Below are 16179 nucleotides of genomic sequence, written 5' to 3' on the forward strand. Positions count from 1 at the left end.
GAGGGAGTGGGAAGGAACCTGTTAAAAAGAAGATACGATAAGCAGGCAGAAAGAAGACTGTGTGGATGATATTTAAAAATGCCTCACTAAAACTCAGAAAATGTACGCTGCTAGTCAAAGAATTTTAGAAAAGCCAAAAAGGAGTGGGGAGAAGTTGGTGTGGTGATGTAGCAGCACAAAAAAGATTTAGAATTAATTAAGGCATCTTCTGAAAACTGGGTCTGTTCAAACAGGGGAAATGAAAAAGTAGGAAATGAAGATTGAGTAGAAAAGAAATTTAAATCATGTTCACGAAATCCATGATTTAGACAACTTGATTGCTAAGGACTGCTGTTCCCAGGAAAATGACCAGTTTATCCATTCAGGGCTGTATGCAGCACTAGTATTCACGTGTGTTCTGCAGAACTACCTTGTCCATAATTTGTGGACTGGAGTATATGAGTTTTCTGTAGTGCCCAATAAGGCATAAAGATAAAAAGAGGGACCTGGAAAGACTTTTTTTAAAAAACAGCTAGTAACAATCTTTTTTTCCTCTAGAAAATTATTTTTAGAAAATACCAGAACAAATCATTGACCATTAGTGTAGTTGGGGTTTTAGTTTGTTTGATATGATTTCTGGCTGCTTTCAAAATTGTTGACTTGAAACACAGTTAACCATAGTTTTTGAATTTTGTTTAAAGGAGGTTGACAGTAGAAGAGAGGGAACGTCTACAGAAGGAAGAAAAGCTTTCTAAGGTAGATGAAAAAATTATTCATGCTGCTGAAGAACTTAACAGCTACAGGTAATTGCAGATTGTAGTTGCTGTAATCACTTGTTCCAAAGTGGAGAAAGAGCAATAGAGATTTTAAAAAACCACAGCATAAGCAAATGTATTTTCTTCCAGTTTCTTTGTAGTGTGTGTGTGTGTGTGTGTGTGTGTGTGTGTTAGATGCTAGTTTGTGTGTAGTAATACAGATTAAGGGTGGTTTTACTTCGTTAAAACATCTGGGTGTTGAAAATTATGGCAACTTCTCTTCCATTAGAATGCTAATTGTACTGATACATTAGCTTTAATGGTGTGGGAGAAGTGGGTCTCTAATCTAGTTCCCCTTACTGAACAAAGCTAAAAACACGTAGTTAAGAGAATGTTGTGAAATAAATGGAATGTTCAGTTTTCCTGTAGAGCTAACATTTATGCTGTATAGTTATAGTATTCTATTTCTGTATCTCAAAGCTTGTCAAATAGTCCTGTTGCTTAGAAATTCTTTACTAAAATATTGTCATGGGTGAATATTTGCTGTAGCTGTTTTTTAACTGCTTTGCTCTGGGTTTGTTACACCAGCTGTGCACCTCTGGGTTTTTTCTGCATTTTCTCTAGCTGTGGCATAATTTTTCAATATGTAATGTATATTTGCCATCTTACTTCAGTGTTTGTGGGAGTATTAGGTCTAACTGAATAGCTATCAATGCTTTCTGAGGAGTTAATTAGATTAATTCTTTCTTTTGGACATTCTTCAGTATTCATACAGGAAGGCATAATTCACTCTTCCTGATTTACTCAGAACATGGACTTTGTAGGCATCCTAATTGCAAATTGAGTACAACCAAGCAATGTCTGTGTCTTTGGCCCACCTGCTGAGAGAGTGTAGAACCTAGAGAGACTGTGCACAGGGCAGCTGGTAGCAAAGGTGGCATCATACATGTGGTCTTGAAGTAACTTCAGTGCAGGTGACTGTCCCTCAGGACTGACTGGTGGCGTGTGACAATGTGGTGCTCCAGCCACATCGGTTCCTGTGCTGAGTTGGGTGAGGCTGGCTCGTAGGGCATGTGAGGAAGGATAGCCTTTATATTGGAAACATCACCAACCATGAAAAGTTGGGGCTCTGTTGGGGTTTGGGTTCTGCTCTCTTGTTTACATTCCTATGTGCAGTAATGTAAGGCCTAGAATTTCCACTGTTAGAATAATTTTTATGTATCCCATGGGCCTAAGTGACAACATTGTCTTTTGGATAAAGAAAATCTTAATTACACCTTGTGGCTACTGTTGAGTTTATTATTGACACTGAACCGTGCCGTAAATCAAGTCCCTCCTGATGGGAGAGAATTTGCTGAAAGTCCTTGCAAGGAGTTTCAAAGATATAAACTGAGACTTTTCCTTTAGTTTCAATGCTTCCAGATAGTTGTTTATTAAGTCTTATCAGAGGAACAGAGCCACTAGCGTGACCCAGGTACAGCATAGAAGGAAGAAGAGTAGGAGTGAGACTAAGTTATCAAGATTTACACAGCTTTTAAAGATATTTTAACCAATAGTTACTAAAAACGTACATTATTTTCACTTTCCTACCAATTATTCTGTAACACGACTAGGAACTGCGGAATTTTCTATCCAATCATTCCAAACTACTTTTACTGCAGAACATGGAGTAGTAGAAGAAGGAGAAGAAAGTTTAGAGAACAACAATCCTCCATTTTGATATTTTTTACTCTTATCTATTTACTATAAAGAGAAGCCCAAAACCTAAATTTTTCACCCTGTGACAATCTTACATAGCAGTCTATCACCTAATTCACACCACTGTATTTTCTAGTTCTTGTCTGACTGTTGGTAATTTTTTCCAAGGTTTGAAGCTAAAACAGTGTTGTTCAGGGGGGTAAGAACCCTTAAAAACAGGCAGAGAAATATTCTCGGCACTCTGGGTTCCTACATCTGTATTCAAAACTTCCCTGCACATTTTATTAACAACATCATAAATCCTCATTTTGTAACAGGGAGCGAGCAAAGGATCTTGAAGAAGAGCTGGAGAGAACCATTCGTTCTTACGAGAATCAGGTACTTTGTGCATTGTGACAACATCTATGCCAGTAGGAGGGATGTTACTGCAACTGGAATACCACTTGCTGTTAGCTTGTGAACTCTCTTTGGCTTGGCTTTGTTGGGTGTCTAGTTTTGCCTCCCCCTCCTCTTCTTAATGTCATCTGGTTTTGACTGACACAATTTCATAGCAGAGATCACCAGATAACTTTATTGAAAAGTTGAATTTTCAGTTTAGGTGTCTCATTATAAATTATCCACACAAATTTATAAAAAAGATCATATAATCATAAGTTAGGGATTTTAGGTGAATAATGAATCTCTCTTTCACAGATTACTTCACATGAGAAAAAAGCTCATGATAATTGGGTAAGTTCCAAATACTGAATTTTCTGAGTTTTGTGCATCTTCATTTTTCATTATTTGAAAAGCTTGCTTTATCACTTTTTGTTTTTTACTAAAAACAGCTTATCAAAATTATCTCTAACCTTTCACTTTTGAACATATGGATTTCTTGCAGAAATACACAAAAGCCTGTTAAAAATACTTCTGTTGCATAAAATAGTTGGAAAAATTAAGCTGGATACTTACGAACACAGTAGAATGATAATCTTACATCCTTTGTTACAGCAATAAATCCACTGGAAGAACATGACACCATATAACAAATGTGTGACATTTTGCTAATGGAAGCTTTTGGCCTTGTTTCAATGCCATTTTGATATTTTCTTTGGGTGTACGTTCCTTCTTTTATCTCCAAGTAGAAGATGTTTATGTCCTGTGAGAACAGTATGTTCCATTGACAACTTCCTAAGAGTGTTTCTACAAAATCCATTTTTGCCTTTTTTTTCCAAACAGGAAAATTTAAAATATCTCCTGACTAATACATTCTTCACTTTCCCAGAATATCTGAGATAAATTCCTGCTAAAAGCTATGGTGCTTTGTGGTCATAATTCCAGAGATTTTATGTATCTGATTTTAAAATAAAGCTTTCTTACATAGAATTTAAGACTTTAGATCTTCTGTAGGTGCTTCAAAGCAGCTATAGCCAGAGAATTTAATTTCTGGAGTTTTAAGAACCTGCAGGAAAGCCTTATCATCCCTCAAAAATTTGGGCTGTAGAGCTGCTAATGTCATTTGCTGATGTACATGAGGCTCCATACACGAGTCATATCTTGTGAAAATGCAGTCCATACACTTCACATAGAATGTCTTGGGTCTAGGAACTGTCATATTTATGAAGCACTTAATCAATAAATAGCAATATCTAAGCATCTGATTTTTGTCCTTCCCCAAAGCTGACAGCCCGAGCAGCTGAAAGACACCTCAATGATATAAAAAAAGAAAATGCACATAACAGACAAAAGTAAGTGCAGTCCTTATCTACTCCTAAAGAAATGCAGTTTGGCATGTTTTGGATTTAGGCAGTTTGATGTTTTCTGTTAATGAATTGTGGCCCAAACAGGGCAGAGAGATCAGTGTCCAATTCGAGTTCTGAAAGGGAGTCTCTTGAGCTTTCCTGTAATTATGACATGCAAGAAAGTAAGAGCTTAGGAACTATGTGAAGTATTGAAATACTTCAGGAAAGAAGCAGAATGTACTACTAGAACACAAATGCTGTGGGAGGTATTGTTTGTTTATTTGTTTGTTTCAAGTAAGAATATATCAACCAGATGTCATGATTAGCTTATGATTTTACAGCTTATCCTAGAAGTTGATGCTGAACTAACAGTTGGTAGTAGTTGAGAGGAACTTCCAGGTGTGAGGTTAACTAATACTTGTACTGTGACATCCTCTCTCTTATTTATTTAGGGAATAAAATAAAATACCGTGCTTCATTTAACCAGTTAGGTAGAAAGCCTGGCAGTAAACAATGTAGTCTGGTAAAGCTTTTGCATTTCTTGGTCACGTACTACTTACTTGTTGTCTCTTTGCAGATTAACTGAAGCAGAATTTAAACTTGAACTTTTAGAAAAAGACCCTTATGCTCTCGATGTTCCAATGAGACCATTTGGCAGAGGTACAGTATTGAATTGTAAAATAGAGCCTAATTATTTTGGTTTATGGTTTTGTTTCCCAAGACCACACCTATGTCATTGTTTGAAAACAATCTTGGCCATGTGTATGTACAAATACCAGTCATTTATAAAAAATAATTGGGTCATAAGTGACTCTAGGTCACGTTAAGTATTTTGTTGAAACTAAGAGCATCTGTAGTATTGATGAGAGTAGACTGGGAATATGTTACACATGGTAATTAGAGCACAATTTTAATTTCAGTTACATAGTTTGGTTTTTAAGTTCACCTGAGAAGTTATTTATGCAGTTTGCTAAACTAAGTATTGTGAACTTGAGCATTTTGTTTTAACTGTTCCAGAGCATTCCCCATATGGACCCTCACCAATGGGCCGGCCTTCATCTGAAACAAGAACTTTTCTTTCCCCTCCAACTTTATTGGAGGGTCCTTTAAGGCTTTCACCTATGCTTCCAGGTGGAGGAGGAGGAGGAAGAGGTACAATTCTTAAACTTGAAAATTTATCTATTCTGGATTTCTCTCTCCTCTCCTACAAACCTGTCACACCTTTTCCTCTTGTTGGTGACAAAAAGTAGTAAAACAACCAATTCAACATGAACAGTTAATTGGACAAACTCTTCCTGTTTTTCAACTTCCTTCTAAAGCTGTTTAATGTGTAACAGTACAATTGAAAATCCTAGTTGTTTTTGGAAGGTTGGTCAGTGGATTCACTTTAAAAGCATAAATTAAGAAAAGTAAAAAGCTCGACTTATCAGTTGTCTTCTATTTCTTGGACAGATGGGGTTCTGCTGAAATAAACATGATTTTAAAGTAAAAGAGAGTCAATTCGTTTTCTGAAGAAAGAATACTGCCCCTTCCATTTCATTGGTCTACAGTCAGTGAGAGAATGTTGTCAAAAACATGAGGTAGTTTTATTGGGGGTTGTGGTACTAGAAAGTTACTGGCTCAGTAAATTGTTTCCCTTCCCTTTGTTCTAAATTTGAAGCAGCAGAATCAGCAGAGAGTGTTTCTTCCCTGCTGATAGAAGGGACCAGGAAGTTTGTGTGTAAGGAGTACAGTTCAGAGGTTCAGGAGTAGGTGAAAGTAAGCTGGGGTGGAATGGATTGTAAGGGAAAAAAAATACTCTCCATTAATATTTTTGATGTTGGTGGAAGCAGTGTAGATAAATGCTTGAGTGAAGTTCAGCATCTGTTACAGGTAACAAAGAAGCTACTGTTTAATTTATTTTTACCATTATACCCACTGAAGCCTGTATTAATTAGTGGGAAATATGTCCAAATGTCTCTCCTATAAGGGTTTCTATAAGTGCAATTATAGTACTTATCTCACAGTGCACAAGACACACAATGGCTTCAAGTTTTAAGTTGAGTTTTAGCATGGAGAATTAGAGAATGATAGCAGAATTCAGTATTTCTGTAATTTTTCAGACCCAGTCTGTTTTAAAGGAAGCTTGCAATCTAAAATCACTCATTTTTACAGTTTTTATTGCACTTGATTATGTGTTGACCTGGCCTTAGCGGGTTTTTTTTGTTTGGTTTATTCTTCTTCTTGAAAAAAGAATTAGAAAGAACCAGAAGAGTGCTGAATCCAGATGGGTGTTTTATGATACCGGTATTAACTCTCAGCATACTAATTTTTAGTTTGATTAGCCAGCAGGATTTTATCACTGAGAAGATTATTTATCATGGAGGTACTAGTTTCTGATTCAAATTAACTGCAATGTGTTGTGCTGTTACTGAGCTAAGAGCTTTTCATTGCACACCTTTAAAACCTCTCATAGACATAACTGGTCATCAGCACACAGCTGGAGAGCCCTGTGGAGCCGCGCGCCTCTTGTGTCCTGACAGTCCTGGGCACTCCATGATTTGTTTCACTATTTCCAGACTTAATGAGGAAAGCCATAGCAGAGGATTTCAAATACAAGGGTGAATAACTACCTGATTTCTTCGATTAGGATCCAGAGGACCAACTGCCATGTACGAAGCTGGTAGTGAAAGAGGAGAGCTGAATTCTGATAGATTGACTGATCCCCACAGACCACCATCAGATACTGGATCCCTGTCTCCTCCTTGGGAAAGAGAACGCAGGATAATTTTGCCTCCACCAGGTATAAAACTCTGCTTAGCTACTGTATCCATGGAAAAGGGGAGTTACTGACTTGCAGTGTACATATGTAAGTATTTTGGGTTTAAAAATATTAGGTGTTTTCTTGGACCTGCACATGCAACTGAACTGGGTTTTTCTAACAGCAGTTTTTTTCCTCTTTAACAGTGTGGTTCACTTGCACTTCTCTGCTATCTTTTAAATACATGTTGGTATTACCAGGGGAAAATCAACTGTTTGGTTTCATCATTTTACTGGGAGTCTGTTTAGTCTATCAAAAGGCCTGTCTGGGCTGGATAGTTAATAAAAGATCTGAGAAGTAAAAAGTTTTAATTTATTTAAATAAAAACTAGGTAATGTTAAAAAATACTGTTTTACAAAAAAACCCCATTTATATTAATAGCACAGGAGTACCATGGTACATTCATCCTGTCTGGCACGTTTTCCTGTTGATACTGTCTCTTCAATGATTAACAGCAGCAAAGTCAGTCTTCAGTCTCACTTCTTTAGCTAAACATCTGTATTGCACATTACCACTCAGGGAAGGCAGAGATGAGTTAAAGAGGATTCTGCTGATATTTCTCAAGTAAAAACTTGGGGGGATGGACAACCTTCCTGGATACCTGTAATGAAAAAGAAAAAATGTTACAAGTTTAGAAAAAATAAAAATTCTGGTAATGTACACAGATTAAGGTACCTCAGTTATTACTGCAGCAAGCAATACCAGATCTGTGTGAAAGCCTGGTGGTAGAACTCATGGTCCTCTCAGGATGTAGTTTCTCGTTTGGCAGGTCTGGTCTGATGACAGGATACTGCAGAGGGGTAGTCTTGTTTTCTTGGCCTTTCCTTGGTGTTCTTAGCCCACCTTTGCACTTGGATCTCACACATACAGTTTGTCTTGTAGCTGCATGATGGATTGCTAGATCTGATGCCAGCAAGTTGGTGGGAACATATTGCAGCACTATGAAACGTAATGGAAAACAGCATTCTTACCTAAGAATGGCTTAAAACATACAGTACCTTATTTTGTCTTCAATCTTCTTTGCTGGACCTTTGTTTCAAGGCCACACTGTTTATAACTTAGGCAATCTTAACTTTCAAAATTCTGGTGTTATGTTAAACCAAAAATCAGTGAACTTTCTCTTTTGCAGCTCTTTAGAAACATAAGATATTGGATATACTTGGTGGGATTCTTCTGTTTGGGTTATTTAAGGTTTGTTTGCTCACCCTGATTAATAGATACTTTGTATATTTAAAAGAGCCTAAGATACCCAGAGAATCTTTCTGGTCTAAAATTATGTGGAATGGGAGGAATAAACCTTCACAGACCTGTTCTGTGATTTCTTCAATGTTAGGTGAGCCTTATGCTGATCCAGTTCTTCCTGCTCGAAGACAAGAGAGATTTTTCCCTAATCCTCCAAATACTGGAAGACTTTCTGGACCAGCAGAACTACGAACTTACAATGTGCAGTCTTTTGATAAAACAGGTGGGAACTGCTTCCATGATACTCTAAAATGGAAAATCTCAGTGTAAGCTGACTGTGCACAGTAAGCTGTGGCAAGAGGACAGGTTTATAGCTACCACAGATCTGAGGTTCCATTGTGTAGAAAACATTTTAACACCTGCTGGCCTTGCTGCAGCCATTCCCTATTGGAGCAACAGCCCTCCCTGCTGACAGGTGGGTGGGATTCCGTGAATGGCAGTCATGAGGTATTTTTCTGGTCTGCCCTCGCTGTTCTGTATGTTGACCACTCATAATTGGTTTAGAGTCTGTTTTGGTCCCTCCCATGAGGCTCATCACAGCATTAAAACATCACAAACCCATACTTGAATTTCCATGCCACACTTGGTGAAGTTAGAAAGGGTTAGACTCACAAAGAGTGAAACAGAAACAGCCAACAGTTCAAGTGTCCACTGGCTTGGTGCATGGAGGTGGAAGGTCCTGAGACCTCTTCCTTCAAACTGTTTACTATACTGGCAGCTTTTCGTAGTTCACAGTGCAGTTGCCTCCAATTTAATCACACCTTTCACTGACCCACTAGTTTTGAATAGGCCAATTACATACATTTTAGTTTGTGACACCTGGAAACTGCCAGAAGATCATAGGCAAAATTTTGGTCACTGAGACCTTATCACTGACAGCTTAAAAGCTTATTACTTATTAAGCATTTTTCTTCTTTATGTAATGCCCTGGTAAGTCACATGTGTCTGATTCATCAGCAAGGTGAAGCCATTAAATTCCCAATAGAAACTTCACCACCCAGGACTCAGTTACTGACAGTAGGAAGTTACCATCTCCCTTGCACTTTTTTTCTGGCACCTTTGCTGCTTGGTGTCACAGTTGTAAGAACAGGGAATGCTGAATCTAGTTTCAGGTTGAAGGTTCAGGTTTCAAAGTGAATTGTTCTTTACTGGAGGATAGTTCTTCCCTGTGCAGCTACTGACCTTCCCTCTTTCCCAAGCCTTCTGTCTGTTTCACTTCTGCTTTCTAATACTTCATGTTCCACAGAGGCCTTTCTTCTAGAACCTGGCTGCTGACTGAAGGACAGGAGAGGTGCACTGTCTTTGCACTTGCTTACTGCATCCCTTTTTTACTCCTTTCTTCAGGCATTGCCAAGCAACAATTAATTTATTTTTTTAAACATTGTATTCAGTTCTTCGGCAATTCTAAACCACAGTAATGGAACCAGGGCTTTGGATAACCTTGTTGCCAGTGTTTAACAGGTCATTAAGCATGTGTAAATGTTGCTCTTTAGAGACACATAATTTCACTAGACTTGGGTGAGTATTCCAAAAAAAGCCCCTTCAATTAAAAAACCAACCACCCAAAAAACAGCCCATCCAGCATATTTGATTTAAGAACAGCAGAGTATCTCACAGTACTGAAATCAAGGCTCCCATTCATTAAGAGTGAACAAGTTACACTTCTTAGGAAGATGATCAAAATGTTATTTAAAGTGAACAAAATGATACGTATTTTCCTAAGCTGGGGTGGCAAACTATAAAAACTTTTCACTTGAGGAGGTACCTGGGGCAGGAAACGTCTTGTCAGAAAGAAGAGTTAAAGGTTGGCAGAGTTTGTGAGCAACTTCACAAGGACCTAAAATGGAAAGTGTTATGCAACCTAAATATCAAGGCATGAATATTCTCTGTGTGACACAGGAGTTGAAATGTTTTAGATTAAGTAACAATATCATCAATGAGGCAGGGCCTGCTTGAAATGACACGTAATTTAGAGTTTTGAAAAGACCTATCTGTTCATTGAGAAAAAAGCTTTGTTTGCTTTCAAGAAGTAGAAATACAATATGCACATAAAAATTCAGTCACTAGTTAGAAGTCTTGTTTTGGTCTGGTGGTTTTTAGTATATCTATTCAAGCTGAAGTGTAAGAAAGCAATATATTTCAAATCCCAGGTTTGGAGGGTTGTTTGTTTGTTTGTTAAAATGAAGTGTATTTAGTGTATATATTCAGTATATTTATATCCAGTCAGATTCTACTCTCTGACAATTCCCTTTAATAATTTTCTCCAGTTGCTACAGAAAATACTTGTTCCCAGTAAAGTTTAAAAGTAAAAACACTGAAGTTTCTATTTCTCTCTTTACTTATAAAGTGAGTAAGGCATATGAGAGGATTATTATTATTATTATTATTATTATTATTATTATTATTATTATTATTATTATTATTATTAATTTCTGACTGCTTGTCCAAAACTGATGTAGTTCTGGAAGTCGTCTTGAAATTTGTCAGCCAAGGAGGGAATTGGTTTTTGTCATACTTGGTTTGGATTTGTGTCAAGCTCTGTGCCAAGAGCCTATGATAGCACAGCCATTCCCAGCATGGGGTTTGCCAAAGAAATAAACTATTAGTCGGAGGGAGGGGGAAAATTGAACTGCTACTTGCTGTTAGTTTTGTTGCCTATCTATTCTGATTTCAAAAAAACTTACTGAAACTGGTGGAGAGAAAGAGATCAGCACTGAATAATTTCTTTAACTTTTACATACAGATGGACAGACATCTTCAGAACATAGTCCACAAACAGAACCAAGTGGAGATGGGATGAAGGATCATTCTAACTTTAGTGTAAGTAGCTAAAGTAGCTAAAGAGAAGCTTGATTTAAAGAAGCTTTAATTTTCTGCAAAAAACAGACACATTTGTCTGTAGTCCATTGGTCACATTATATTGCACTCTGCAGTGCAAATTATAAAGTTATCTGTATACTTTATCACAGCACTTACTGCCTTGTGAATTAATTTTGATGTATTACTAATATAGTCCCTGTTGAAAATTAATTATATCCCAAAAGATGAAGCTATGGTCAAGTGGATGGTCAGTACACATAGATAGCCTTGCTCAGGATTATACTGCAGCTAAGGCAGAGCTGGAACTCGCCCTTAGCTAGTGTCACACCTACATGAAAGCAGGCCTGATGGGACTGGAGACGTTCCCTTTCCCTCCACTAACTTCCCTGGTTTCCTTGTGTTACAGAACTCGCTCCCCGATCAGTCGCTGGCACCTGAAAGTGAAGCTGTCATTTCAGGGTTTGCACCCCTGCCTTTCCCTCCAGTCAGACCTCCACTGATGCCTGTGGATCCTAGAGCACCACCAGTACCTTTCATGAGACGAGGACCTCCTTTTCCTCCCCCTCCTCCTGCTGGCATGTACGGGCCACGGGAATGCTTTCCAGTACGAGACTTCGGGCCTCCGCGCCCTCCGCTGCCAAGTACGTGGCTTTTGCCAGCATTTGTTTCAAACTGATGCATGTGAGTGCTTTGTGCAGGTAGTGAGTTACCACACTGGGTGGATGTGCACAGACTTGCACACACTACTTCTTAATTCAGCTAGCAGGGAGCATCTTTTCTGATTAAGGTTCGTTGTGTCGTACACTTCCTTTTTCACAACAGCTCATCTTGATGTTTTTACAAACACTAGCTTTTGCTGGAAAATACACCTACATGTACTGTTCAGCATGTAAAGGATTCTTTTTGTAGGGTAGGAAAGCAAGTAGGTGGTTACCTTAATCCTTTTCTTCCTGTGAAGCTGCACCTTACATAAATCTTACAAGTTTCATTCTCTGGCTCTGAGGTGTGCTGGTGCCCTGCAAAGGCACAGTCCCAAAACAAGTGTTCTCCCTTTGAGTTTGCATGACTGGAGCAAGATGTCAGTGTCAGACTGTGCAGGGCTTCTTTCTGACTCCTGCTGTTCTCCGAGTATGTGTGAAGAACTAAGCCATTTATCTGCCAAAATATCTGTAAGGTGTGGCAGGTAAAGGCTGCTGTGGCAGACTGAAGGGGATGTTGGCAGCGGCAGCCCAGGAGCTGGCAGTGGCTGGCTGCTGCTTTGATGCTGTTGTGGGTAACTACTGAGAAAAGTGATGGTTTTGCCCTCATCCTTCCTGGCATCTCTGTCTCTTTGGATCCTGACATGTGACTCCTAGTTAGATAGGCCTAGCTGAGCAGTAAGACAGCAAGAGAAGCAGGTGTATATGTTTCCTGTTGTGATTGATATTAACTGGACTACTCTGATTCTCTCACAGTAAGAAACCCATTTCCAATGAGACCTTATCCTCACTATCCACCTCAACGACCTGGATTTTTGCCTCCACCACCTCCTCCTGAAAATAGAGTTGAACCATCTCAGTCAAATCCATCAGCTGTAGAACAACCAGAACCACAGCAGGAGACTTGACAGTCATTTGGGGAATGTCCTGAACCAGCTTTGTGCTCTCCTACTGGCATTTTTCCTTATGTTAAGTAACTATTGTTACTTAGGTCTATACAAACTACTTTGCTCAAATTGAAGCTTAATAGAGAAAATTCTCAGGATAGTATTTTGTAAATAAAGAATTAAATAACTATGAATATTGTGAATAAGTGATTTCCACTGTACAATAGTCATTTTAAATTAAGTATTTCTAACTTGAATAATCTCTTCAAAGGTGTATAAAATTAGATCACGTGAACCTTATTGTAAAAGTCCAGCTGCTTTGTCCTGGTTGAGCTGTACAGGGAGTCTCCTGCATGCCAAAAGTGATGCTTGCTGCTTTATGAATAGGATGTGAAAACAAATGGAAACGGTTAATAAAAAGCTACAGAAAATGAAAGCAATGTCACTGGTAACCTAGTACAATAGAAGTAGGTGAAGATGAATGGCCATGGTTCTCCACTCTAGTCCCCTCTGTTAGTGACCTTGTAGGTGACCTTTCAGCTCTCAAGCTCTACACCATGGCAGTTCTCCTGCCACGACACTGAGGGGGAAGGGGCAGCACAAAAGCTGAGCGACTCTCCCCTCACTCTTCAAAAGCTGGAGGGGAGTAGTGTTTGTTATTGAAGATGTGTACAGGGGGGTTTTATGACCTGGGAGGAAGGAGTCATAGCTAGGAGATGCTCAAGCACAGCCCAGCCCTTGCCTTTGAAGATGTATGTCTGCAGCAAACTAATAGGAGGGGTGCTTTTTACTGTCTCAGCATGAATTCAGTTTATTAGGCTTCAGATTTTAACACCAGCATTTGGAACATGCTGGGCAGGATAAAAGCAGAATTAAAAAGTACAAGAAGGAAGTGGCAGACTGCAGCATTAATAACTTTGTGTCTATAAAAGCATTTGGTGTGGTACCTCGTTCACCTCCTCAGGCGCGGTTCCCGTGTGCTGCTTCCCTGGCAGGAACGGCTGTCCCAGCAGACACAGTGTCCCCACCTGCAGCCAGGGCACGACTGACCAGTGCCAGGCTGGGTCTGGACAGAGCCAAGCTCTGCTTTTACTGACAACTGTATAATCTAAAGACTTCTGCTAGGAGCTGGTGGCTGTTCTGACAGTTTGGCTTCAACTTGGAAAGGTGTAAGGACTCAGTGCAGTCATTTGGTAAGGGACCCTCAAAGATAAAAAAGCAAACCGGTTTTGGCAAGCCCCAACTCCCAGCAGCAGTCCAACCGCCAGTCCCCATTCTCTGCATGCAGGCACACATAACACACAGTTCCAGGCTTTAATGTAAATGCAGCTGCCACCACACCCCATAATTAGAAGTTACCAAAGAAAAAACTCCAGCCCACTTTTTTTTGTAATTGCTTAGGTTGAGTTTGCCAAGGGAGCATTTCCGCCTGTAGCTCAGTACTCCTGCTCCTACCATTACCCCCAGATTGGCTTCTTTCAGCTGTAGAACTCTTCCATGGCTCATTCCTACAATTTCTTTATCCTTTCTGCTTCTAGTTTAGCCCTCAAAGCATTTCGATAAGCCTTTGTACTGCAGTGATTCCATGACAGATTCTGACGAGACATTTTAAAGCATCATCCATGTTAAATTAACCATGTAGTTCAATGTGGCTGTTGCATTACTTTAGCCAATTAGTTGGTGGCTATGAGTTTGCCTGAGAGACTTCACAAGGATTCTCAAAGGAATTACTGCATTTTACCCTTACCCTTGTCATCAGCCATAGGAAGAACCAGAACTGCCAAATACAGCCTTGCCCCTGCACAGAAATCCTGGGCTGATAACACTCCCAGAAACCTTTTTCATTCCTTGCCCAACTGACCTGAGAGGCTGCACTGCAAAAACTATTTATGAATGTATCTATGTTTTCTGAGCAAACACAGTATTTCCCCCGTGTGAGTTAACTTAAAACAAATATTTAACTGAAAAATTCTTCCTCCACCAAAACAGTCTAATCTATGCCCACAATGGTACCAGAAGCTGCAGGCAAGAGAAAAGACAGCTGGACTAAGATAATGCAGGAAAGCATGGATTGGATCATCCTGCAGAGAGAAGGGCATAATTTCAGGCTTTTTTTTTTTTTTCCCCTCCCCAGTAGTAGTCCAAAATTTTATTTGCAAATTTGGAAACAAGCTCTGGTTTATGCAATAGGAGGCAGGTAGATGATAAACTGTAAAATGGGGAAAGGTCACACAAAAGTGTATGTGGGGAAGTCCCTGTTCTGCCCACCCCCCAAAAGAAGAAGCAACCCAGTTTTGACAGATGAAGTCTTGTGTTCCAAGCTCCTGCAGCTGACCCTAGAATGCAAGACTAACTTGACATTGCCATCTCTTCAGGAAATACAAAGAAACAACAAAATAAAATTCCTTTTGGGATTATGCAAGTTCAAAGTAATTTCACAATAGTTTGTAAGGTCCCACTCCAAATGCAAGAGAATATTAAGACCATCTTAATTTCCTAACGATTACAGATCACTTCAACTTGAATCCCTTCATCCTGGTATCACTAATAAAGATTCCTGCTGAAAATACAGGCAGGTGACAAACCCCACCTTTATCTATTCCTCAGACAGGAGAAAAATCAGGGGTGCATTTCTCCAGCACTGCTCAAGGTAAGGCTTTCACCACACTCCTGCTTTACTGCACTCCCTACAATTGCCAAGATAGAAAGATTCTAGCCATCTTTTAAGTACACCGACTTCTTCCCTGAACACAAGCCAAACCCAGTGAGAAGACTTCAGACTGTATGAAAAAAATCTGACTTGGAGCACTAACAATGGACAGCCACTGGTAAGAGCCAGCCAGTGAAAGGGCTGCACATCTCTACTGTAGTCAAGTGGGCTGCTGCTCCTGCCCCTCATCTTATCTTTCAAGATTAAATTAATTAAAGCAGAAAACAGGTTAGACCAAAAAATTAAAAACACATTTATGTAACAGAAAGGCAAACAGGGTACTTTCCAACTCCATTTAGTAGGTAGTTACCCATAAAATGCAGTAGCTTGCAGAGATAAAATTACCATTCTGCAACTGTTTAAACCAGAGGATACAGAATTTGCTTTGTTTGTTTCTGGCTTGTTGTGTATGACTTCCTGAAATCTTGAACCCTTCAAGATCACACTTCAGGTTCAGATGCTGCTGAACGATCACCATCAGATTTAACTGCTACGTAAACCTTCCTCCTGAGGCTGAGCCCTGAAAGGCACCACAACAAGTACCAGTATTTCACTTTACTGGAACGTGAAAAGCTGTAACTGTATTTACCTTATCTTTATTACCCACAGCATCTCTTCAGTGTGTTGGCAAATGCTCTTGCTTACCAAGTCTGGAGGATCCAGGAAACTGCTTGAACAAGCAGTGCAATTTTCACGCTTGGCAGCAGTCTGTGCTGCCATGTAGCAACATGAAGTTCAGAAGCTCGAATGAAGTCCGTGCTTGGCACGCACACACTGACCAGCCACTCTGACAAGCCTCACAGCACAGTCAGCCACTGCAGGCCACAGCAGCTCTCCAACAGCTGACCAGACATCTGCAGTTTCCATTC

The 16179-nt window shown here is 39.5% G+C and overlaps 1 protein-coding gene across 5 annotated transcripts in view; it reads left to right on the forward strand.

Moving 5' to 3' along the window:
• The window catches only part of MIA2 (MIA SH3 domain ER export factor 2), a 37065-nt gene extending 24029 nt beyond the window's left edge, over window positions 1-13036 (forward strand). For 4 of the 5 annotated variants that reach the window (XM_069017849.1, XM_069017851.1, XM_069017853.1 and 1 more), the window contains 11 exons: window positions 681-782; window positions 2750-2810; window positions 3126-3161; window positions 4092-4159; window positions 4731-4813; window positions 5171-5305; window positions 6783-6935; window positions 8287-8418; window positions 10939-11015; window positions 11422-11656; window positions 12470-13036. In XM_069017849.1, the coding sequence (XP_068873950.1) occupies window positions 681-782; window positions 2750-2810; window positions 3126-3161; window positions 4092-4159; window positions 4731-4813; window positions 5171-5305; window positions 6783-6935; window positions 8287-8418; window positions 10939-11015; window positions 11422-11656; window positions 12470-12621 (1234 nt within the window). In that variant the 3' untranslated portion in view covers window positions 12622-13036. The remainder of the gene's footprint in view (window positions 1-680; window positions 783-2749; window positions 2811-3125; window positions 3162-4091; window positions 4160-4730; window positions 4814-5170; window positions 5306-6782; window positions 6936-8286; window positions 8419-10938; window positions 11016-11421; window positions 11657-12469) is intronic. The other variant, XM_069017850.1, reaches the window with a different exon arrangement.
• The last annotated feature ends 3143 nt before the right edge of the window (window positions 13037-16179 follow it).

Source organism: Aphelocoma coerulescens, chromosome 5 (assembly GCF_041296385.1).
Source record: "Aphelocoma coerulescens isolate FSJ_1873_10779 chromosome 5, UR_Acoe_1.0, whole genome shotgun sequence".
NCBI classification, from domain to species: Eukaryota; Metazoa; Chordata; class Aves; order Passeriformes; family Corvidae; genus Aphelocoma; species Aphelocoma coerulescens.